Here is a 26,093-nt window from a genome sequence, read left to right on the forward strand (position 1 = left end):
AGAAATACTGGATTCCAAATGCTGCAAGTTCATGAAGTGATATTTGTTTTATATTTTGTTTTATCACTTTTATATTAATAAATGTATGATCTTTATTGTATATATGCCTGACTGGTCCTCTTTAAGCTTGTATAACTTTGTGAACACTTATGTCAAATGATCTGATTAAACCAGTTTGTAAAAATGCGTTGTTTCTTTGTCAATAAGTCAAAAACAACAGTAGCCAGTAGAAACCAAGCTGACTCCCGCCAGGCACTGGCCAGGAGCCAATGATTCTCTGTCCACTTCCACATGTAACCAGCCATTACTTGACAATACTGCCTTAAAAATCATTTTCATTTTCGTTTTCATTTGAAAATACATTTCCTGCTCTAATGATGGCTATGAATGGGAACCAAATTGTTGATCTGGATCAGAGGACACTCCGTTCTCCTCATGGTTATGCAACTTCAGTCAAAAAAATGTGCATATCCTCATTACCTACTGGTCCCTGGTTCACACTGGGAGGGAGTTCAGACTGTACCATTCTTAGTAGAGTACAGAAAGGAGGTAGAGCGGCCGTTTCCCAATCACCAGGTCGCTGGTTTGATCCCCGGCTTCGGCAGTACACATGCCGAGGTATCCTTGGGCAAGATACTGAACCCCAAAACTGCCCCTGATGCTGTGCCATCAGTGTGTGAATTCATATATACAGCGCTTTGGATAAAAGCATCTGCTACATGACTAATTGTAATTGTTGTAATTTGTCAAGTCTGACTCTTGCACTAATTATGACATCATGGAGAAAATACACCTGGAGGAGTATCTCAAGGTGCATTTTCCAGAGGTGAAGGCTTGGTTTCGAGAGCACAACCCAGAAACACCTGAGGAGGCTACTGGACTGGCTGATTCTTATGTGACTGGGGACAAGGAGTCTATTGCTACACTGGCCAGCTCAGTCCACTCAGAGGTAAGTCTGAGGGCTTTGGTAAAGGTGGCGGTTCAGCACATTACAATGCAGGTCAGGCCAGCTCCAGAAATCCCTTAGCTTGTCCCATATACCTGATCCAATTAAGAAGCCCAGATACACAGATCTGTGTTCTTAGTATCACTATTGCAGTCTGTCTTTTGTACAGGCCAAATTTATTCCCAGAGAGCTGCAGAATGTCGATGAGATGGTACCAGTTGTTTGTGTACATCGTCATAGTTCCACTGCTCCGGAAACAGTCAGTACAGCTGTAGAGGCTGGTGGCACAAACAGTCAGGTGACTGAAGCACAAGGTAATGGGTCCTTCCATCAAGCAGCTACCTGTAGTGACACATTGCAACATATGCCATTCGTATATGAACAGGCAGGTAACATTTACACCTGAAAAAACACTGAGAAGAGGTTGCCAATGTGTCTTCCATTCATACAAAATACATGAATCCCATAAGCATTACGAGGAGAAGCACTGTGATTGGCCTGTGAAAAAAGTTGTGTTAAAGCACAAGTGTTTATTTAGGTTAAAGCCTCGAGCTGGTGAAGTTTAGCTCTAAAGTTGAAAAGGTTATGGTTCAACTTTTGTGATGGATGAGTTTATCTAAAGGTCTAAGAATGTTCAGTTCACATCAGTCATGTCCAGTATAGTTTTCCCTACGGTGAGGAAGGAAAGGGCTCCAAAGCCAATTTAATATCATGGATTTGACTGCTGGCAAACCTTGAAGGTCAGAATCCTGAATCCTCCTCACATGAAACTTTACATCTTGGATCATCAGCATTGTCTTCTGGCTCTGAAACATTGTCTTCCACATCACATAATTCCCAGAGAGAGTGTCAGCCTCAGGTATTTGGATGGGAATTTGATCTGAGTTTGACCCACCACACCTTTATGTACCTACATGAATCAGCAGATGCAGCACCATATAAAACAACAGTAAATGTCTCAGGACAAAATTAGACTTAGACCTGACTTCATTGAACCAATTTGGGAAATTCTTTTGTTGCAGCAGCAGGTTAAACCATACACATAAAGATAGAATAAAACTAAGAGAAAAGAGTGTTCTTAAAAAATACAACAATGTATATAAGCATAGAATAGCAGCAATTCTTAAAATATAAGTATAGAAATATGGACTTACTCATGTAGGGCTTGGTAGCAAACTTTAGTGCAGATCAAAATGTAGAAGAAAATAATCACTGATGCATTGGAGAAGGTATGCTTCTTTTCTTAGACAGGAAAAGGGTTTTTTTTGTAGAAAACATATCTTTATATTCTTTTATGTGAGGTACCAAAGCATAGCTTTGTTACTGGTACCAGAACTCATTGTTCAGGCTCCAATATTGTAACATTTCAAATGATAACCATTAAAGCTCAAAAAAGCTAGTAAGCCGACCTTTGAATACAGAAAGAAAACAGATACTTCAAAGTAAATCACCATCTGTAGTTTTCACTTACATAATCATGACCATTATCAGAAAACATCACTAAATGTAAAGTAAAAGGGGGATTCTTCGACTCAAATTGACCAGTAAGTCAGAAGTGCATTTGGCTCATTCTTACTCATTATTAACATTACTAACACATCCTGTCATGGTTATAGTATTTTCTCATACTCAGTGGAAACGGAGGAGGATATGAAAGATATGCAGATAGATGTCTGACACATCACAGTTCATCAATTCATCTCTGTTTGCTTAGCCAGCACATTGTCATACAGTAATGTACATATATGCAGTGACTCATATGATCTTTCAAAGGAAACGCTGACATATTAGCACACATATTTTTGACTGTTTCAACGACCAGTTAGTGGAAAATCATCAAAAATCATATTTATGGTTTTAATCATACGTTGTGGTGATGATGGCCTGCCTGCTCATGCAAATGACAGTAAAGAGAGGATCTGGAAAGTTTAGAATGATAAAATTTTCAAGTTATTTCCCTAAAACTTAACTGAATAAATTTTACCATTTCAAAACCTCTGAGTCATGAGCTTTAATACATTACGCTAGCATTGTTGATTTCATTAGATAAATAAAAATTTTATTGAGCTAATTACTGAACAAGCTTTTCATTTATACAAACTTAATGTAGACATGGGGAAATTGCTGTAGACTATGCATTTAGTGACATTATAGAGCAATACATTCACTTCATTCAAAGATCATGACACCGTATTTGTGGGTTCTTTTTCATTATCCTAAATTTTAAGCATTTCTTTTAAACTGTCTGAGAACTGATGATAGGAAAAAGAAAACACATAAAGGGAACTGTAAAAATAAATGTCACTGGCCTGATACTGTGGGGATGATTCTGGGTTTCATATACAAACATATGTTTATCTTTTGTGGGGGCATTTTTCTCTTTTTACTTGACAGTACTTGGTGCAAAAACATTAGGAGAGACATCAAGAGAGAGTCGTGTGTATATTTACATACAGTTCAGGATTGCATGTTAGATTCCATCCATCCATTATCTATACCGCCTATCCCTTTCGGGGTTGCGGGGGGCTGGAGCCTATCCCAGCTACAATGGGCGAGAGGCGGGGTACACCCTGAACCGGTATGTTAGATTCCTAAGCTGGATATTTGGGTGTCAACTTTTAAGAATGAATTCCAGCATGAGAGGCTGGTTTGTGGAATGGAAATATCAGTTTCTTGTCACAGGTAAGAGAAAACCAGAACCTGTCAGCATCATTCAATTTCGCTGCATTGGATCCCAACAAAAAAGTTGCTTTTTACTACCTTCATTTGGGTATTGTTTCGAAAATTCTACTTTACCCTACAGGTGGAAGTTATTTGACCTTTTAGATGAAGTTTTAGATAAAGCAAAACTAGCAAACCACAAACCACGCCCACACAAAATGGTTCTCTTACACTATATAAATGGAAGTTGTCCAACCCTTTTCAACCAAAGCGACAACATGCACATCATCAGCATGGTGAGTGTTCTGTATGACAATATTCTGTATATGTTGAAGATGACAAAATCCAGCAAAGACAGAGACAGGGGTGATTATAAGAAATCACTTCAGAAACAAGGGGGGGGGGGGGGGATAGAATGTGCATTGTGTGGTAATATATATATGTGTTAATTGAGAAATATTTTTTGCTTTTTAGTTTAAAAATGCGACTGGAAAATGGAGCAAAACTTTGTAACTTGCAACTTTATTATGTCTTACAACCGATGCCAGCATTGTCTGCTTGTTTATAACATAAAGAGACATAAAAAAAATCTTTTTAGTGGAACAACTCTAATTTAGGCTGCTTTTGGTTACAAAATAATAACAAGATATTAAATATCTTTAAGCCTCTAGTGGACACTGACCAGACATTGTGGTAAGTGAATGTCAGGTTAAGTAAAAAAAAAAAAAAAAAGCCAATACCACTCTCAGGAGTCACAGTTTGTGATAGAAAGAAAGAAGCAGATGACATTTTGTTTTATCTGCGGGGCTGAGTATCACAATACAGCTGAAGTTCACTGACTGAAAACCTGCAGATTTGTTGTTTGTTATAAAAAGCTGCATTTGTAAGACAAATGCTGTGACTGTCACGTGCTGTCTGCTGCACTAATACATTACAGTGATCAAGACCTGGACAAAAAAATGTGGTGGAAAAACTGAGGTTATTCCCGTGACCATCTATAGACCCCAGTGTTTATCACTTGCTATGATTTTAGTATTCTATAAATCACATTAGTATTTCTACATCTTATAGTAGTATTGTGGGTTGTCCTAACTACTAGCCTATCCAATCATCTGTAGTGAAGCCAATGGCAGTAGTTGTAGTAACAGTAGGAACAGTAATAGTTGTTTTAAAACACGGACAACACTAATCACGGTCCTCTCCTCAGCTCCTCTTAGCGGTGCCGCTCCTGCTGTCAGGTGTCCTCTGCGATACTTCGGTGGCGGAATCCGTTCCCACTTATGAGCGCCAGGACCCGTCCACCGGCGAGACCCTCATCTGTGCTAAGTGTCCACCGGGTACGCACATGGCCGCGCACTGCACAGCCAACACGGCTACCGTGTGCGCGCCGTGCAAAGGGGATCACTACACCGAGCTGTGGAACTACCTGCCCAGGTGTCTGTACTGCAGCAACTTCTGCTTTGAGAACCAGGAGGTGGAGAAGGAGTGTACAGCGGTCAGCAACAGGGTCTGCCGCTGCAAAGAGGGCTTCTACTGGGCCGATGACTTCTGTATCAGACACACGGAGTGCGGGCCCGGACACGGGGTTCAAACGAAAGGTATGGATCAGTGAAGTGGTCGTTTCTTCATATTTAAACCCTTTCAAACAAAGACAGAAACACAGTAAACAGTCAATGTATCAGTCGCTTAATGTTTTACAAGAGTAGCAGCCCCGAAACAATTGTATTTAAAGTTAAAGTGGAAACCCACGAAGCGCATCGAAACTGCTGAAATACGCGCGATCACCTGAGCTCTCTGGAACCACAACAGCATTTTAAAACTTTGTCATGACCCCAACTGCATTGTTGTTTTCTTTAGGTACATCAAAGAGAAACACTGTTTGTGAAAAGTGTGCCGAGGGCTACTTTTCCAACTCATCTTCTGCGCTGGATTCGTGCGTAAATCACCAGGAATGCGCAAGCGGAGAGATTGTGCTCCTCCCCGGCTCGATTTACCAAGACACGATGTGTGGCACCTGCGACGGTCTTGCAAATGGTGTGTAGTTTGTACAGTTGAATATACTCAATTATCACACGTTTGACTGAATTTGATGGCGAGTTACAACAAAGTTTGGATTTCAAACTCAAGCTGTACAACTTCCTTTCTCAGGTGAGACGTCCAGAGCTTTCCTCTCAGGATTCTTCGGTATGCACAGGATGCGCGTGGCAAAAATGAAGAAATTTGTGGCCAGGTGAGCCGACACGCTGTAATCCGATCTGTAAATCACTCTTTTCAACTACTCCCTTTACCTCTTAATTCACTTAATGCATAATAAACCACCGTCTTCCTCCAACAGGTATATCCATAAGTCAGGAGAGGTGAGGCGCGTCAGGGGCACAGCTCACCTCAGACAGAGAGGTCCTCTCCTTGATCAAATCAGAGCTTGGCTGGCCGAGGCTCCAGAAGAGCAGCTGGAAAAACTGCCGGAAATGCTGAGGGCCACACAGCTCAGCTGCATGGCAGAAAAACTAGAGACCAGACTCATTGAGATTCAGCAGCAGACCTCAAACTGTACTGCAGCACAACACTGATAAGAAGACTGACAGAGCGGTACATACAGTATAGAATCACACATACCTCTTTCTCTTTGTTGCTTTTTTTTTTCCTATTTGAAAACAAGTATTTAAAAAATATTTTTCATTTTCCTGTTAATTGCAAAATGTACAGATGAGTCAGGATACTAAGTGAAGGCTGCAGTGTTTGTGCATCTTAAACTTGGGTCAGATCACTTCACATTTATAAGGATTACAAATAACCAGAGGTACAAATTTGGGAGAAACCTCACAAGTAAATGAAATAAAATGAAATATGCACATATAGTGCACATAACATTGTGGCTTTACTTTACATTCCAAACCTGTTTTTACGAAAGTGAGCTTTAACTAAATGAAATGTTATGATAGAAATGTATGATGTTCTGTAAAATGTTGTGATATCAAACTATATCAAACAACTGTTTGTTACGTGTGGCAGCTAAATAAAGCATATGTTGTAATCTAAAATGATTGGAACCGTCTCAATGAAGGACGCTACTGTGGCTGCCTGCAGGGTGCACTTTAACCAAGTCACCACTAGGTGTCGCTATCTTTCCTCTTTAACTGCTCATTGTACAAGAAAAAAAAGTTTACATGTATTAAAGCAACTGACATTTTTACAAACCGCATAAGAGACAGTGACGTGAGTTCAGATTTTTCTTAAAGAAAAGACTGATTATTCTTAAAAAAAAAACGTTTTTGCCTTTTTTCAAAATAGCTGCATTAACGAAAAAAAGAGAAAAGAATAAAAGCAGTCTTATTATATTTCTTCTGAGAATTTCTTTTGTGATGTGTATGTATTCCCGTATTCCCATTATTTCTACAGATTCAGATGTGCTTTGAATTATTTTTTCATATTATTTTACTTTAAAAAAGGTTGGCCTCTGTCTGCAACAATCCCATAATGTTGCCACAGGGATTAAGTTATAGGATAGATACACTGTCGCCGGTATTAATCTCCCATCTTCTGGCTGTATTAGCCTATTTATTTTATAGTACAGCCCCCTCCTGTGCCATAATACAAGCATGAGACTGGGACACCGCAGAAGTCCCTCCAGGACCGCTAGAGGTCCCTGGTTGGCAGCTTGGGAACAGCTGCAGCCTGCTCATTAATATCGGTCTGGCACCAACACCACCACCAACGCCTCCTCCTGCCACGCCACACCGCCCCGGCATCGCATCGGCTCCCTGGCTGTCGCATCACTGCGCGGGGAGGGGCCCCGGTTTCCACTATTGGCTGCTCCTGTATTACCGTCAGCTTTACGGTAGGGCCACGGCCAGAGAGGATGTGCGTGAGCGGTGGTCTTTTCATCTCCCTGAAGCGCGGAATCTGCTGGCTTTCAACATGATTTTAAGAAGCATTTAGCGGGTTATTTTTCTCTACTCTTTCTTCAGTTTCCAACCTCTGAACCTGGTCAGTCTCGAGAGGAGATGCGCGCAGATCAACGCGGGTACATTGTCCGGACACCGCGGCAGGAGGAGAGGAGCATGTAACCGGGACAAACGCACCGGCGGCGGCACCACCTGACACTTCTCTGTGTCTCTCTCGCTGCTTGTTTCCTCTGTATTTGAGGCTTCTTGGTGTGTTGACTGAAATCTTCTCGTTGTTTTGGATATTATCTTCAACAAAATGAACGAAGAAGTGTCAGAGGTCCCCAAAGAGCTTGTGGGTAAGAACAGACACGGATCATTTGTGGCCATGTGTGCAGACTGGAACAATCACTGATACTCCCTCTATCACAGTGTGCGTGGACTCCTGAGCGAGGCTTCTCCTGACCTTATTGAACTGATACCATATAATCCATACTGTCCTATACAGCCATACTCACTGTGGCTGAGGCACAATAGTAATGCTATTATCTCCCAGATAAACCCATATCCCTACCCTCCACATTATACAGTAGAGTCACTAAAACACATTTCCAGTCAAAAACAATCATGACTTCACACAGTTTAAACAGGCTGTTCATCATTTCCTTCCGTGAGTAAATGCTCCAGCTGCAGTGAATCTTGATGCTTTGTGTACATGCAGCACTGCTGTTGTTGATCAAGGTGCTTGTACGGTTAATGTAATGTGGACTACAGTCTATATTTGGAAGAAAAGCCACATAGTTTAGACGTGAGTGGCCAGCCAGTCGTTCCCTCTTCACATAACTTGCAGAGTTATTTTCTCCCACAGTAACCTTGGTCCACTGTCACGTCTCTCGCCTGGCGTTTTAATGGCCGGTCTGTCCTTTTGGCTTAAGTCTGCCCTGTTTCTTATAGTTATTTCAACGGATTGTGGACATACCTCAAGAGTCCCTGCAGGTTGTTTGGCTCAAGCTCAGGGTCTCTTTGTTTGGCAAAGTAGTTCAGTTTCTGACACCTCAGTGCAATGTTGGACAAGCACAAGCTCTCTCTCCCCATCTCTCCCTGACACACGCAAGCCTACAATGTTCTTTTGGCTCCATTTATTTCTTAAAGTGGCTAAAAGTGCATGCTGTAGATGAGGCTTGAAGGAAAATGCTAGGTCACGCACTAGTCACTTGGTCAGGCATGCATTCATTCAGTGAGTCACAGAGATTTTCAGCCAACCGGTCTCTTATTTTTCTCTACCAAAGTATCTGTGATCTCATTCATATCCCTGTGCCCTCAGACCACGTTCACATGTTGCTTTCTGTGTTATCCGGCCTGTTTGAGCTCTAATCATAGTTAAGAAGGAACAGCATTTTCAGTTTGATGTGGGAATTTCACTCCCTATTGAACCCGTTAACATCCATTATAGACCTTTAGTTTCCCCTTAAGTAGCTTTAAGGTTGTTAAAATCATCGTTTTCCACTCTGATAGAATCATTTGCTGTATATTCTGTATCAGCTTGTTCCAGCTTTTCAGTGAGGCTCTATTATGTTTACGCTGTGTGAAAAAGACTTTTTATGGCTGCACCTTTCCATCAATGGGAAATATTCTTAAATATGTCTTATTCATCATTTCATCTGTGTTTCACAACAGCCATATTTTGAGTCATTGGACATTTTGAGTTCTGAACTAGAATTGATAAAAAAGACTGACGCACCAATGTTTTGGTGACGCACAAATTGCTTGTTCTGCATCCTAGTCCTGAAAAGTACTTTGGGTTTGTTACATCTATTTTCATACCTAAGTATTTCTTTTTGAGATAGCTATGTATGGACCATCCAGGTAATCTACAATACAATTTTAGACACGAGTAGCATTCTGATATACTGAAAACCTGTTTGAGTGGGGCACATCATGTGTTTTTCAGAGTCAGCAGGGTCTCCATCTTCATCCCCTCGCCGTAAGAATTTTCTTGATTCTAGCCGATGAATTTGCCCAACAATGCACACTTAACGCAGGGAATTTGTTTGTCATGATCCTACTGTCATGTGTTGTTGTCTGGATGGATGAGTATATAACCAGCCATTGTTGGAAACATTAACCGGTGTTGGTGATTCAGCATTATAGAAGATCACATTTGGCATGAACACATACAGGGAGTATCAGCATGATGCTGCAGATGGAGGACAACATAGACAAAATACTTTTCATTGCAGAGTTACAGAAAATATCTCACTGCTTCTTTTATTTTGAAGTTTACGCCTTCAATTTGTCTTGTAGGTGATGACCAGCATAGATGAGAAAAACTGAAAACATTCACATAACAGCTTTCAGGGAACTAACACGGAGCAGTGAGGTGCTCACATTCAGGAATAATGTTAAATAGATATTTAAAGTCAAACTCAAAGGCTTATATGATGTGTGGGAAACAGTTTCTTTAAGTGATGAGGCAGAGAAGTGACTCAGTTTACCCATCAGAGTTCAGCGGGCAAAGAGGAGCTGTGAAAGGTAGAAGATCAAATTGAGGCAGAGCTGATACCAGTGAATAATTTGATCTTCATCTCTGTGATCCTGTGGGTGCTTGTCACCGAACTTTGATTTTCTCAGAACAGCTCAACAAGCAGACGTTAGCTGGTGTTCAAAGCAAGAACCTAGAAAGCCTTTTTTCTATCAGAGTTTTAAATTCTTTCTTGGTTTCTTCCCCATGTGTGTCTTATAACGAATAAATGAATCCTTCTGGTTTATATTCACCTCTATTTGTTCATGTTTGACTCATTGCATAGTGCGCCGCTAATCACATTTTATTTTCATGATCTTAAACACCTCAGTAACAGACAAATCTGGACTGGCTGAGGAGCAGTTAATTGTGGAGTGTCTTTATGGGCTTGTCAATTGTTTGTTAGAGCTTTTACAAGGCCATAGGTCTCCCATCTCCCCACCTTCCACATGAGTCCACACTGACATTCATCCTAGTGTGACCCACTGCACATGCCGGAAGTGCCTAATATGAAGCACGGGGCAGCTGCAAGTACAAATTCCACTGCTGTCACAGTTTTAATGAATGAGCAGAAAAAATGAATGAGTAGAAAAGTGATGTATGAGAGTCTGTCAGGAGCTTTTTCTGTACAGGACCAAAAACTGCTCAGGCTCATTAAAACATACAAGGTCTCATTTTGTGAAGAGACCCACGGGAGACATCTCTGTGACTTACTGGATGTTGAAGGCAGTAGTTTTTGAAATGCTGCAGCAGGAAGTGGTGCACATTTTCAGGCTGGCAGATGAACTACTTTGCACTTTGCCTAATTATTAGTTTCACTTTGATGTGATGATGGTTTGAGGAAGCCTGTGGGCCAGGATACATGCATGCCAGCACAGATGTACACACACAGAATCCCTCTGTGTCTCAAACACATGTGCGCAGACTGTATCAGCCGCTGTGTGGTGGGTGAATGAGAGGCGGCTGACCCAGTTCTGCTCTCTAAGCCAGCTCCCTGGCAGGGGAGGCTCCCACTGGGTGTGAACAATCAATCTGAACAACACATAGAAACAAAATATTATTTTCATTATTGATTTATTCATTATATGATATTACGGTGGTCTGCTGTACATCCAACCTTTTCTAACCAGTCGCTCCCACTTTTGGAACTACCTCATCCTCTGTGAAGCCAGTAGCAATGTTACTTTCTCTTTCCGCCATGCTTGTTGTTGTTTTGTGTAACGATATGATGTCGTTACATTGGAATATTGCCATCATTATAATTACAACTTTTTTTTCATATTAAAAATGACATTATTGTAAACAACGTAATATGCCACAGTTGTAATGTGAGGACATGTAAGCAGCTCGCTCAGTTTACTAGTTACTGACGGACTGAGTATGTGCGTGTATTTTCACTTCCACATCACACCACAGATGATGAGAAAGGAATCCAAATCATGAAACAGACAAATTATTACTCTGAAGAGGGATTCATGATGCGCAAATGAAATGAAAACTAGAGGAAAGATCATTTCCTTTGCTGTGTTCTGGGCTCTGTGTGAAGACTTTGTGAGGAAGTAAAGAGATACTTTTTGTAATGAATGAGAAACCACTTGGCGGCAATTGTCACTTGTCTTTTTGCTCAGATATTTCCAAATTTGAGCGTGAATCTCTTCATATGTTATCTCCTCTCTCCTCTTCTCTGTGCAGAGAGTGTGAGGGATGCAGTGGGGAGGAAGGTGAAGCTGTCGCTGAGGAAGAGAGTCAAGCTGGAGATCAAAGGAGACAAGACGGAGAACAGAGTCTTGGTGAGTCAACTCCTGCTGCTTTCAAGCTACGTCTTCATTAAGGGGAGAAAAGTCTTTGTCTTTTTGTCCCACTTTTCGCTGCTCTTGAAATGCACAGCTCTCATTTGAGAACATCAAAACTCCACACGTGAAAGGCATTCATTATTTTAGCCTTCACAGTGAGCATCAGCTCACTGCATTTTAAGTCCACTAGTCAAAGTTTGATTGTGAGGACGTCAGCCTGGACATCTCTTGTTTCAATTAGTGTGGGGACTGTTTGAAGGGGGGCAGCAGTGGAATAATGACATAATGGGAAAATGTCAAAACGTTTTCCAAGAAGCATCATTATCTTTCAGTCCTGCTGGTCACACTCACTGCAAGCGGAACCAGCATCATCTTGGATGCAGAGAGGTTTCTCCCTGCACTTGAATCTTTGTTCATTAATAAGCAGATTTTCATAAATGCCACTATGCTTCAGTATCTGGGTCGTGTGATTTCCTCTGTAGGGCATAAATGTGTGCCAGTGTTTTAAGACTCCCCTGCAAATTGTGCAAGAAAGTGTGACATGAGATCTTAACGACAAATGATTTGTAGGAACCGTGGGCTTGTTTTTTTTAGCCTATATTTGTTGTGCATTTTGTCAAATTTGCACCATTAAAGTTATGCCGAATTAACTATAAGCACTTCATGTTTGCAGTGTACCCATGAACATGCAGACAACTATCACTGGACTACTTTCATTCTGAAGAAAACTTAAAAACATGGTCATTGTCAGGCAGGTTCTTGAGTTATTTGAGAGTATTTGTTCTATGATTTCTCAGCGGATTTAAGGGCAATTATTTACAACGATCATAGGAAATAATTAGAATGTTGTATAAGTCATACTGAATCCATGTCTCTGTGTTCAAAATTTGACTGAGGAATGACAATAGTGACACAAATTGCAGCAGTTGGGTGCGAAGGGTTTAAAGTACCTTAACTACCTGTGTGAGTGTCACTGTTGCTGACTGTGCTGACGGACCAAACTACAATAACTGAACTTCCTGTTTTCAGGACATTGCCGTACACCTGTCCCTTTCACTGCCTCACTTCTCTCCTTTCACGTCACCCCTGAAAGTTTCCTGCTTCTTGTCACATTTAAAAACTTTAAAAATTCAAAGAAAGTTCACGCTAAAACAATAAAAGCAGCAGTAAAAGATAAACACATCGGTCCAATATAATGGAGTAATTCGATCATCCAATCACGCCTCTGACTGGTGGACATCAGTCAGCCCTTATTTTGTTCATTGGTCAGGTGGAAATAGCAGCTCAGACCATTAACTGCTGGCCATGGTGCAGCAAATCCCCTGAATGCTGAATAATTAATACTCCAGATCATTAAAAATGCATATTGACTCTTTCTGGGCTTAAAATGGGTAAAGACAGACAGAACAGTTCCCTCAGTAAATCACAGTCTGAGCAGGGTCCATAAAGTTGGTTCACTCAGAAAGCTTTCAGTTACTGTAAATGAACGTTTAATATGTGTGGCTCTCAGTGGACTGAGAAGCTTTTAGTTATACAGCTCTGTGTGGAATACGCAAAACAAATTAGGCAGGAGAGAAAGTTCAAAAAGCTTTGTGAAGAGGCCGGCACAGCCAAGTTGTCTGCTCTAGGATGTGATGGTGTGTGACATTAACAGAACCGTCAGCCTGTCCCCAAGGCGTGTTTTACATCAATACATTTGTCGCTACTGCAGAAACTTCCGTATGTCATCAGGGGACGTAAGCAGAGGGAGAGCTGAGAGACAGACACAGTGAGCTTCACCTTTAGTCTGCTGTACTCGCTAAATGATCTGGGAGCACGCCAAGGTGGGAAGCAGCAGGAGACGGCGAGTCTTGTCAGTTGCTGTAATGTAATCATTAATTGGAGACACATCATTACTGCTGGAACCAAGCGAGGAGTATGGGCAATGGAATATGGAAGTCTACATGCATGTGAAGCTGTACAGTATGTGATGTTTTAATTTACTACAATATAATGTAACACAGCATTTATCTGGAAAATTCCAGTATATTTTAACAGGGGGCTTATTCTTAACTTCGCCTCTGCTTCCCCTGAGGAACGGGAAGCAGATTTATTTCCAAACAAACTTCACCTGAAGTGAAACAAACTGCAGTTGTATACTCAGATACCTTTGTTGAGCAGTAACATATTGATATCCATCACAGAAATCAGTAAGTTGGTTCGCTAATCATTCTTGTTGTAAGATGCATAGTGCAGCAATGATTTCGTTTTTGAAATTGTCACCAAAATTTGTGGAAAAACACCCCGAAAACTGCTGCTGTCGAATCCAAGCCAATCCCGTCAAGTCCTCCGTTAACTCTCTAGACGTGGCCATGACAACAATGTGACCTTGTGGGAGCTGGACGCAGAGGCGTGTAGTGCGCACATACACACAAAACAATGCAAATAAGTGGGAGTCAGTACTGGGAAGTGAGGAATTCCAGTGGAGTTGTTCTGGCATTTCATCCAGATGCAGAGACGCGGAGCATGAGAATGACTCGGTGAGTTTGTATCAACGCTCCGCTTGAGCCGACTGAACAAATAAACCACTGTTTGTTGTTCTGCAGAAAAACAGAGTTTGAGAAAGCCATTATGCAGGAAGTGGCTCGGAGAGAACGCAAACACGTCGTGGACTTGTAGCCTGTGAGTGTTACGCTGAAAGAACAATATACTTTCAGATTGTTTTGAGATCAAATCAAATAAGTGTTGGCTGTCTGAAGTGTTTCTGAGAAGTATGATGGAGCAAAATGTGAAAGCACCACTGCACATTTCACCCGTGACGATCACTTCATTGTGAACACAGTAGTATAATCTCTTCTGTGGCTTTGAATGGAGCTTTTCAAATTCAAACAATAACTTAATCAGCACAGATATTTATTTATTCATTGGTTTATTTAGCAGGCCCTTTAATAAACATTGCTGATTTTTTTTATATCTGCATTCCTGTATTGATTTTAGAGTCACCATAAAAACAACATCATAGCACTAGTGAGATTGTTCTGTGCTCATGAATTCACTTGACTAAGCCAGTGCGAACTGATGTGTCTCAATGAAATGTGCACAGGGGACAGTGGTAGAAGAACAGCAAAAGAACAGGGTAAATGGAAATAAAAACATTACAAAAGTGCCATCATACAGGAAATGAAATTGCAGCTGAGTGTGGTAATGAGTCAGAGAGAGTAATACAGGATATATGTGCTTATACATGTTGGAGAGGAGAGAACAAGGAAGAAGAGAGGGCAAAATGTGTGTCAGATCTTTATGCACAGATGATGATGTCCAGTAAGACAAAATTACTGTATCACTGTATCACTGCCTTTCCGTCTTTTTTGCCTGTTCCATCATAGCCAGTTTTTTGTTGGTGTCTTCAATCTCCAGTGTGACATTATATTGTCCTCCATTAAAAAAAGCTTGTAAATATAATTAACCTCAGATGTCAAACAGCACGTCTTTTTCCCATTGTTATTTACAGTCCTGGCTTGATGTCTTTGTCGACATTTATTGGACTTCCCTTGTCAGCTCACTGCAGCCACGTACAGTCAGGAGCTTGATTTACGTCAGACAATACTGCGCATCTATCTTCAGCGTAGGCTACACATAATAAAGAAAGGAATATGGTTATTCCCACTATCAGTTTGCCTGTCTGTAAAATACACACAAGTCTTTCCCCCTTTTTCCCGCCAAGCTTTTCTCAGACTGGGAGTGGAGCACTACAGTGCCCGAGGCGTCTCTTAAGCACACTAAAGCTTGATAGATACAGTCATCTCCCTCCTTTGAAGATGGAGGGATGAAGGAGGTAGAGATAATAATATCAGTCCATCAAACACACCCCGGGGAAGAGGAGAGGGCCAGAGGAGGGAGGATGGGAGAAGGAGGGAGAGGAAAACGGGCATTGAGACATACTGTGCAGGGCAGAGAGGACGGAGGGAGGAAAGGGAGAAGAGTCGTGGAGAAACAGCTGGACTGTAAAACACATGCGGTGTGTGACACACAGAAATCAACAGTGATGTGTTGTAGAGCTGGAAAGAAAAGAGACTACCCAGCAAACATTCTGGTATTGAAAAGAACACAAAAGTATATATATAGTATGTATAAACCTATACAATGACAGGAAAACAGTTTTACTCCACTGACTTTGTCAGATGTACAGTTTCCATTGCTCTGCTATTAGTCCGTGTTAGCCATTCACTCATCCCCAGTTCCCATTTAAAACTATGATAAAGGGTTGGTGTGGTGTCCAACTTCCTCCTGAGCTCTTGTTGTGAGTAAATGAAAGTGTATGGGTGTGTGTTTGTCCGGGGCAGAGACTGTCTCCAGTAGTTAGCTGCTTTATTGCATCTCATTGTTTGCTTTGTGTGTGGGAGTGGCCCTGACACGGCACAGATGACACAGTGTGAATTTTACTTTGACTGTGCCATGACACCGGTCAATGAAGTTACAGGATCTTCTTCATTTGACACTTTCAAGATGATGAAGCAGGTAGTTTCAGTGACTCTTAAAACTGCTCGTTGTAAAAGGTTTGAGTGGGCCCAAACGTATCCTTAAATGACTGGTTTTACTACCGAAACTTTGTGTTACATTTGACATTACGTTCAAGAGAATAACCTGTCATGCAAATTACGGCCTTAGAGATTGTTTTTGTGTCACGGATAGGTGATACAACATGACAACACACGCTTCTGCTCCTTCCTTCCAGTCACTTGTGCACTGTTATGTGGAGAAATGGTGCACCGTAGCATTACAGTAGCTCTCTGTGTTTCTGTGTCTTTGTCCTGAAGTGTGGTTTCAACTTTTAAACCACAACAAGACAAGTCAGTCTTTGCCTCAGTCCCTCCACATGTTACATCTGTACTTAACTCCACTTCTCTCGCTCAGTTTGTCTTGATTTTGGCCTTGAATCTTTTGCTATGTTTGTAAAGTGTAAATTTAGGCCAACACAGCACAACTCTTGTGTTTTTCTCTGTCAGATTCATCAAACTTACAGCAAAATTGACTCTGCTGATTACAGCCGTGAAGAAAAAGGGGTCTTAGACCAGTTTAATGAAGGATAATTCATTGGTGCGCTAACAGAAAGCCTGGCCGGTAACAAGATGATGCGAACTGAGCAGTTCAGAAAGAGCAATAACACCTGAATTGTATTTCTTTGCGGCTTTGTTGCAGCATTTGTAGCATGTTGGATAAAAACACTAATGTCTCTTACTAATTCTGCAAACCTCAGTGACAACAAATGCACTGAAAGATTTTCTCAAAGTGAAAAATGCTAACATCTGAGAACAAACCAAAGCCTAGAATTTTGTCCACCTTGTCTTTCCCGCCACCCTTCACCCCTTTTCTTAAACCCTGAGGTCTGTCATTAGGGCCAGTGAGAAAATGGAAGTGACCCAGTTCTCTACTCCCTGATGATCACCTGTAATGTCCTCTCATGGGAACCGGCACTAGTATCTTTTGTTAGCAGTACTAACACCTCTTCCTTGAGGGCTGCAGAACAAGTATCCTTCACATTTTAAATTCCCTTTGATAACAGACTGTGGTATCCAGTCTTTGCTGTACGCTCTTAAAGTTTTTCTTGTGCTGTGGCTGCTTTCCCTGCAGAAAGGTTATAAAAATAGCTGTGAATTTATAGTTACGTTTACATTTACATTTAGGTATCGTTAGATCTGACTGGTTGGCCACGATGCATTTTCCTGTGCATTTAAACACGTTTAAATGAACCTACAAACATCATTTTGATTCTGTTCTGTCCGTTCTTCGTCTCTACAAGTCATTCAGTGGGTGTTATTTTGAGATTTGTAGTCTGACAAAAACCACAGTGATCTTACAGGAGCAGCAGGATCTTCCCTGCTTTAATGAGTCTATTTATAGCTTTAAGATTGTGAGACGTTTTGTATCCCAGCATGTGTTTGAGCCTTTGCTTGGTTGAGTGGACACAACCCTAGAAATACTGTACTTTGTCCTTTAACTGAGGTTCAGCCTGAGTTCAGACAGTTCTAATCTTGTTTGGCATATTATCATTGTGTCTATTAAACAGTTAACTCTGCTTCAAAGTCCTCTGTGCTTTCCGCCATAATGCTGTGGTGATTATTAACATAATTGGGGTGACACACAGAGCTAACCGAGCAGAAAAAATGTGTCACACAGGTCACCAGTTCCCTGCTGAGTATATGTACAGAACTACAATGATTGTGTAGTCCAATGTAGTGTTGCCTTTAATGATTTGTGTTCTATTAAACACACTAGATTAGACTCTGGCATTTATACTTAACATTTGCAATCTTAAAGTGATGTTTTCCTCAACAATGCTGAAGAAGTTAAAACACAAGATGAATGACTTTTGATTTTAAATTGGCCAGTATTACCCCTTACCCCTGTTCTAGTGTTTTTTGCGTGTGATTTTCACATCACTCATTAATTCCCAGTTTTCTTCCTTGCATCGCGTGAGGGGAAACATACAAACAGCATCTCAGCTGTGCCTGGCGACGACTGGATTCACCTTTTTGCTGGGAGGGAACAGTGTCAAGCATAGCTCAGTCCAGCTGTGAGACGTCACTGGTGACTTGATTCCTCCCTCACGCAGATCAAAATATGGATATATTTAGACATTCGGTGTTCTCAGTGTGAAATAATCTCATTTGGTACACTTCTCTGCTTCTGCACCAACAGAGCAGTGTGTTGTCTCCTCATGCATTTAAATAGGATGGAAGAACCCAAAAAACACTCCACAGTGAGTCCTCTCAACATGAGGCTGATTTGCTGTGTCACACTGTGACCAAATCAACTAGAGCTGTCTTTCAGTACAGGCTGAATGCAGATGCTAGTTTAGGTTAGTCAGGGAGTCTAATTTCAGCACATTGTGCATCCACAACATGCTATCAGACAGTTTCTGTCTGGCCCTTTCTGAGTGGTTTGGTTTCTGTAAAGTGCTCACACAGACTCAGTTGAGCGAGCAGCTTAATTAGGAGGAATTTGGTGTGGAGTTGAATGTGTGTGTGTGTGTGTGTGTGTGTGTGTGTGTGTGTGTGTGTGTGTGTGTGTGTGTGTGTGTGTGTGTGTGTGTGTGTGTGTGTGTGTGTGTGTGTGTGTGTGTGTGTGTGTGTGTGTGTGTGTGTGTTGCCTTGTGTTGTGAAGTGGACAGGGACCACACTTCCTGGGCCTGTTTTTCAGCTCTTTACTGCAAAGCAGCAGGCATGGTACCAGCCAAACCTCCCTGCAGAGTAAAGCCTTCACAGTCTCTTCGCATCAACACTCTCTGTGCCTTCATTAAAGAGACCATAATGCAAAATAGAAAAGATACATTTCTCACAAAAATAAACACAAGATAAATAAGAAAAATATTTGCCAAACCAAAATGTATAAAATGCTCCACATTAGCCAACATGGTCTCAACAATACGCTGTAGCGTCAGGAGGTATATGGGCGCCTCAGACGCACAACTTCTCTTATAATTAACACATTTTTAGCGCTAAAATGTAAAAATCTCAATACATTGACTCCACACTTGTTTGATATAATTTAAAATAACATAACATAAAAACACCCAAAGTAAGGAGATGCATACCTTAACAGTGAATGTCCAGAATGAAAAGATTACTTCCATAAAAATATGTGAATAACACTTAAGAAGCCTCGAAAAAGTAATGTAAATAATATGACACTGGAGGTGTTGACATGTACCTTTCAAAATAAAAGTCTCAGCTTTTTTTATTTGGTTTGTCTTGTTCATTATTAGGCAAAACATGCAGTATACTCTAGTACATTAGTTCACAGCAGAGTGTTGCTTTATTTCTGTTGTATATTCACTCATACGGTGTTGGTATATATGCATTGAGTAATTTCATGTCCATTCCCAGTGTGGCCTTTCAGAATAAGCTTGAAGATGTTCATTATGTCTGAAAATCTGCTCACTCCACATTTTAGAGGCTGAATATCTATCACTCTCATTTTGTCTTGTATTACTTTACATCAGGCTGAATAGGGATTTTTTTTTTTTTTGTAGCAAGGTTTAGCTTGTTTCCAGCCCACAATGCCCTACAAAAGTCTCCCTGGGGAGATATTAACCAGCAGCATAGCCTGACTGCATGCAAGCCCCACCCACAGTCATGCATCTTCATTATCTCATAGGTCAGGGTCATTGTCACTAAGACAGTCATAGTAATATAATTGACTCTGCCTCAGGTCGTCAGCTTGATAGGCTTGGTTTTATAATCTCATAGTACTGACCTCCAATATGTCTGGTTTCAACCATGAGATCACATGAGGCAAACAAGGTCTTGTTACTTAATGGAGCTCCTATAAACCTCTTTTTCTGTTTTGAATCTGCACATTTTTTGCCACACGTGAACCTGCTGAAATGGTCTTATTGGTCCTGTTTGGTCTTACTGTGGGAAAATTGGCTTTTGGGTGCTACAGTGCAATGGCCCAATTGGTACAGTGTCAGTCTGCTCTCATTGGATGTAATTGAATGGGGTTTATAGGTCACAGCAACAGTCAGCATTGATTGGATGATAATGACATTTGTGCGCACCATGTCATAGTAAACAGCCAGAGAAACAATTGGGTCTGATCAATGTGACGTTTCCTGTCAAAACAAAGAAGCCTGAGTAATGGAAGACGAGACGACCTGCATGATGTGTCTCTTCCACAGAGACTTGTCATTTTAGTTGCCCATACTGTATGACGAGAATTTGTCTCTGAACCCATATTTTAATCTGGAGGATTATCCAGACCGTGAGCTTTTAACTAGATCAATACAGATCAGAGGCGAGTGGAAGCATGCGTATGGCGTTGGACAGTTTGTCTCTGCCTTCAAGGACTCTGTCAGACATTTGCTGGCACGCGTGGAGCTATTTCTCAGAAAAACGACTGCACTGACTCCACGACCAGCGCTGTCATACGCTTTTGCCACATGGTTGGCTTTTATTGCGTCCTTGCAGATGATGTTGCATTACTGCTTCTATTGTTTCCTTCTGCTAACTGCTAACCTTTTGCCTCCATTGTTCTGTTTGATTTGATTTCATTTTATTGTTTGCTGGTACACACTACATGATATTTTTTATCATTATCGCATGTAACATACAGAGCAGATAGCATCCCTTACAGCAGACATTGTAAAGGAAATACCCACCCTGGGTTCTGAATGCTGGGTCTCTGTGCTCAGTCATGTGTGTCCATGCTTCCATGTGTGGATTTTAACAGATCAGCGATATGTTGAACTGGGTATTGATTCATGAAAGTTGCACAAAAGCAGTGCCCTCCTTTCCTATGTTTTTTGGAAATTTTTCCTCCTTGAATCATCAGTTTTTCCTGTCACCCATGTTCCACCCAACTAAAGGATTTTCTCCATTCTCAGCTTTTCTGTTTCCTGATTCATTTGAAATGCTTTTAGTCCCATTAGAGTCCTTACAGGAAACCCAGTATTGGTTTTACATCATCTGTGTCTTCCTTTGATCATGTTTACTTAGATTATATAAATCGAATCATGAGAGGACCTTTGTTTAACTTTAGGGGAAATATCATTCCTGATCTAAACCGCACTAACTGTGTTTTTATCACTGAAATCAGTGTTCAGCGCTGTGTGTTTGTGTGTGTGTTTTAGTGCTGCCTGATGTTATCTACCCACTCCAGAGGGAAACCATGGGTAATGCCAACACCAGCCCAGACCGAAATCCCCTCCCTCCTTCCCCCTCCCCGCTCTGCCTTTGTCTCTGTCTTTCCTTTCTTCTTCCCCTCTCTCTCTCTCTCTCTCTCTCTCTCTCTCTCTCTCTCTCTCTCTCTCTCTCTCTCTTCTCCCTGTCATACCTGCGCATGTCTCTCCCTCCTTCAGTTTGAGGAGCTTTTCCACTTGGGTTTTCTTTGTTACTTTCATTGTAAAAATAATAATCTCTCTGTTTCTGTCTCTCTCTAGTTTTCTGTGCTTCACTCTTTTCATCCCTGTGGTCTGAAGCGATATCCTATTTACCCAGAAACCTTGGCTCACCATCACATAGCTACACACCCACCCACACATACAAACCTCCTCCCCATTGTGTCTGGCTGGCATGCTGATGAATGAATGAACCCTTGTGATTATTCCTTATCTCTGTAACCTAAACACAAACAGGGCTCTGAGAGGACGCCCTGCAGGCTGAGGAACCCCGTCTATCACTCCCACCAGAGTCCAGGTTCTAAAAACCTTTCCAGTGTTAGAGGGTGTCCCGCCAACCTGGACTGTAATCTTAATCTGAAAGCACAATCATTTAATCCCTCTGCGCAGCCATTTGACGTTGTCAGCCTCAGCTTTGCTGTGTAAGGCGTGCTTGGGAGGTTGACTGGATATTTCATGCTTGTTAGTGAGGCAATGAAACACAGGCAGCATGCAGAGGTCATTTATATGGTAACATACATTAAATTACTGTTATGTGATTGTGTGTCATTCAGCAAAAATTGATTTTGTCTTCACTCAGAAGAGAATTTGCCAGCCGCTGAAAGCAAATTTTATTGCCTCAGAAGTGTTTCCATCTGTTTCAATCCTCAAGCTTACATTATATAGATCTCATTTATTATTGAACACGTTGTGCATATGCGCTGAGACTTTGTGTTTTCACCGAAAATAAAACAAGCAACAGCAGCAATAAAAAAAAATTCAAGTAAACCATGAAATATAACAGACATAATCAGACACCACATTTATTCATGCTTCAGCTCGCTGCAGCTGTGGTCTGATGAGACCAGCCAATCAAATCTTTTCAGGAAGTACCACCGTCAGCCGCCTTTGTTCCTCATCACGCTCATCTCCTCGGCAGTAAAACACATAATGATGAGCAGGGCAGTGATAAAAGAAAATTGATGTCTCTCTCTGAATGCTCTCCTTGGCTGCTGGTGCACTGTGTGGAGGGTACAGTCTGCACTGCAGAGTGGGTTGGCTCCAAAATCTGATATCCATGATTTGGGGGAAGAAAAAAAAAGGTGGCATGTGTCCTGACAAACTGACTAGCAGCTTGGCTATCTGGAGACTCTTTTCTGAAAAAAATGTTACATTATTAAGCATTTGTGCTGCTTAAGCAATGAGGGATTTTTACCCCAGATGCTTTCATTTTGTATTTTTGCAGTGATCCTATAAACCATGCTATAAATATTCAAGGTGATGTCTTCAGTTGCCATATAAGGATGCTGCAGACCGCCCACCACTCTCTCTGGTGGCTGTTGTGTTGGATCATGTTGTACTGTTTAGTAGAACAGTTTATTATGATTTTTGCCTGGTCTAAGACTGCTGAGAGAAGACCAGACTTCATGTTCGCTTTTCTATCACTGAACATGCTGTATGCTATGAAAGAGTTCTCCATACTGACATTTTGCTGTGGTTTTGGTGCAGTGTGAGTCTGCAGACATTACAGGACTGGACCTCAGCTGCACTGTCAGCAGCTTGTCTTGGCAGCGGAGGATCGATCTATTGTAAAACAAATGATTTCTCTGCTTGACCTTAGAGCGGTTAGGAGGTTTTTTTCTGGAACCAGATTACGTTGAAGTGGCCTTTAGAGTGGATCCCATCATGGTGATCTCTCCTGTATGAGTCAGACTGAGGGTCTTTCTCAGTTTTCCCACTCTGTCATCATAGATAAGTGGTTATCTTTGGCTTGAGAGCCAATTCCCACTTCAGGCATATGGCAGGAAAACAATAGTGTGCTTCCTCTGCATCTGAAGGGATTAACAGTTTAAAATTTGGTTAATGGTCATTTTTTGGATGTTTTGATAGATTAGCTGGCTCGTGTGAATACAGTTCTGAGATTCCAAGAGGTTAGCTCAGACTGACTGAATATAAATGTATTTATGTTAAACTCACTTGTGCATATCTGGAAAAAGGACTAATTTGCATACAGGACTCCTGTCCTGTTTTCACCTTCTGTGCCAACAATAACATGAGTGAGATGGATGGAAGATATGATTTTCCAACCCCTGTTCGGACCTGGATGGTCCCATGTAAGAGCTCAGAAAACTGTGTGCTGCTCTTTAATGGGTGTGGGGCAGTTAACCAGTCTTACATTTGCAAAACCAATGAGTTACTTCTCATCCTTAACGTCTTTTCTCCTGTAAAACCAAAAGTATAATTTGAAAACACTTCCAATCAAACATTAATCTCACCTTTGTGTCGCTTGATGAAGTTTGTTTGTGAGTGTGGAATGGGCTCACTGTCGCCTCTTGTGGCTGTTGGGGAAAAACATCCTCAACAAGTGCAGTTCTCACCAAATGTCAAGTACCAGTGGGTGATTTCCACCGCCCGGCCTCAGTCAAGAGCCCATTATGGTTTGGTGCACAGAGTGAGATGCTCTACCATAAACTTAACTGAAGTGTATTATTTAAAAAGCATTGTTAACGAACAGGACAAATTATTTTCTAACCAATTTCTCTGTGAAACTAATTCCAAAAAAATAATTATTTTTAACTGCCATTCCAGTAAAAATAATCCTAAAACGCTGATCTAAGGCATACCCAAAATAAAATTTGCTAGCTGTACTTGAACCATTTGGAATACATGTATGGTTTTGGTCTTTAAGTGCTATTGGCATTGAGTAATAGATGTTTGAACACACTGAAGTACAAGGTTTGTTTTTCTGCCTGAATATTTTTACTATTTCTCTTACTATACTCAGGTTGTAGGTCCAGCCTTAGTTCCCTCGAGCTCTGTGGACCTCTGAACATTTCAACCGTGCAAAGAGAACTGTACATTATTTTTGCCTTGTATAATTGCTGCTGTATGTTAGCCTGTTGAACAGCAGCCTGGAGAGTCGTACTCCTCTTACGCTGAGTTACACCATCCCTGATTATTCAAAGATAAAAGAAGGGCTGTGTGTGTCTGTGTGGGCTCCTTCTGCTCTGTTGTCTCTATGTATGCCTCCTCTTTGCACCACACACACACGCAGCACATGCATATTCATATGTACCATATATATGAAAACAAAAACAGGAAGATGGCATGGAAGGAAACACTACAAAAAAGACATGAGACGAAAAACTATTCCAGGTTACACTTCACAGTCTGTTCGTATGATGTATGATGACTGTACCTCATGTACAGTATATACTACATATACAATATTGTTCTTCATGGTGTGGTCCACCTGGCATCCAATTTGAGATAAGGAAGAAAGAGAGGGCATGAATGCAGGGGAAAAAAACAACTTTCTCCGAATGGATTTTTCTTTGCAGCAATGGCTCAATTATCCAGTAGTATGTTCCACAGCATAAAGCCTATAGACTGCATGAAATGAGCAACATGGCCATTTTCTACCATTGGCGACCCTGCAATCATATAGTGTACTGTAAGTGTGTTTTTAGACAGCAGGGGGGACAGGCTGAAGAAGGATGAAGACATTAAGAAATTAAGGAGGAGAAAAGAGAGAGGAAGAAGCAGAGACATGCAGGATAAGGAGGACAGGAATCCACTGTGTTGGTCGAGGGTGAGCTGATTGATTTCAGCATATTAGAAGCTAAGATGGGGTCATCCCTGCAGCACTGGTTTTAACAGAGATGAAGCGGCTTTTTAACACTTCCCCTCATTAAATATCTTCTCCTCTTATCAGCAAAACAGCACTTAGAATCTATTAAGTCATTTCACTTTGTTCTGACCTTCTGTCTCCTCTCCTTCGCTCACTGTCTCACTCTCTGTCTCTCTGGTGTCCACTGTGCTTGACTCAATGACTGATCTCTCTCTCTCTCTCTCTCTCTCTCTCTCTCTCTCTCTCTCTCTCTCTCTCTCCCTCCCTCCCTCTCCCTTTCTCTTTTGGTCTGTTTCTCTCTCTCTTTTTCTGCATAGGCCTAAAAATACTCTTGTTCCACTGTGCTGCGTTGACAGTTTCAGTTTGCAGCCCACACATCATGACTCATTAATGTTATACACAAACACACATGCACATGAAGGACACACTGGCTTTAGTTATGCAATAAAGAGTTTGTGTTAGCAGCAGTTCTATCTATCTATCTATCTATCTATCTATCTATCTATCTATCTATCTATCTATCTATCTATCTATCTATCTATCTATCTATCTATCTATCTATCTATCTATCTATCTATCTATCTATCTATCTATCTATCTATCTATCTATCTATCTATCTATCTAAGCGTGTAGTCCAGCACATATCGCCCTATAAAACCAGTGTTTTCATTTTCACCATTTGGTTTTTTAATTATTAATTTTTGTGTTAAGCTTTAGAGGTGCAGGTAGGTAGATTTGGTTACCTTTGGACGGAGCCAGTCTAGCTGTTTCCCTCCGTTTCCATTCTTCATGCTAAACTA

The 26,093-nt window shown here is 41.2% G+C and overlaps 2 protein-coding genes across 2 annotated transcripts in view; both read left to right on the forward strand.

Moving 5' to 3' along the window:
* The first annotated feature begins 778 nt into the window (after positions 1 to 778).
* On the forward strand, positions 779 to 6,210 carry LOC139334160 (tumor necrosis factor receptor superfamily member 6B-like). Its single transcript, XM_070966922.1, has 6 exons — positions 779 to 949; positions 1,116 to 1,157; positions 4,815 to 5,205; positions 5,465 to 5,641; positions 5,756 to 5,837; positions 5,943 to 6,210. Exons 1-6 carry the CDS (start codon positions 779 to 781, stop codon positions 6,175 to 6,177), a joined length of 1,098 nt encoding a protein of 365 aa, XP_070823023.1. The 3' UTR covers positions 6,178 to 6,210.
* A 1,226-nt stretch (positions 6,211 to 7,436) lies between these two features.
* Positions 7,437 to 26,093, forward strand: part of LOC139333800 (F-actin-uncapping protein LRRC16A-like) — a 66,668-nt gene continuing 48,011 nt past the window's right edge. Inside the window, exons 1-2 of the mRNA XM_070966452.1 lie at positions 7,437 to 7,850; positions 11,705 to 11,802. Coding sequence (XP_070822553.1) covers positions 7,811 to 7,850; positions 11,705 to 11,802 — 138 coding nt within the window. The 5' untranslated portion in view covers positions 7,437 to 7,810. The remainder of the gene's footprint in view (positions 7,851 to 11,704; positions 11,803 to 26,093) is intronic.

This window comes from Chaetodon trifascialis, chromosome 7 (genome assembly GCF_039877785.1).
Source record: "Chaetodon trifascialis isolate fChaTrf1 chromosome 7, fChaTrf1.hap1, whole genome shotgun sequence".
NCBI classification, from domain to species: Eukaryota; Metazoa; Chordata; class Actinopteri; order Chaetodontiformes; family Chaetodontidae; genus Chaetodon; species Chaetodon trifascialis.

Bases quoted from the DNA above. Each gene is read 5' to 3' on its own strand.
- LOC139334160 (XM_070966922.1), top strand. From the start codon at position 779: ATGGAGAAAATACACCTGGAGGAGTATCTCAAGGTGCATTTTCCAGAG. The intron at 1,158-4,814 runs GTACCAGTTGTT...TCCTCTCCTCAG, and splicing joins TGCAGAATGTCGATGAGATG to CTCCTCTTAGCGGTGCCGCT. The intron at 5,838-5,942 runs GTGAGCCGACAC...TTCCTCCAACAG, and splicing joins ATGAAGAAATTTGTGGCCAG to GTATATCCATAAGTCAGGAG.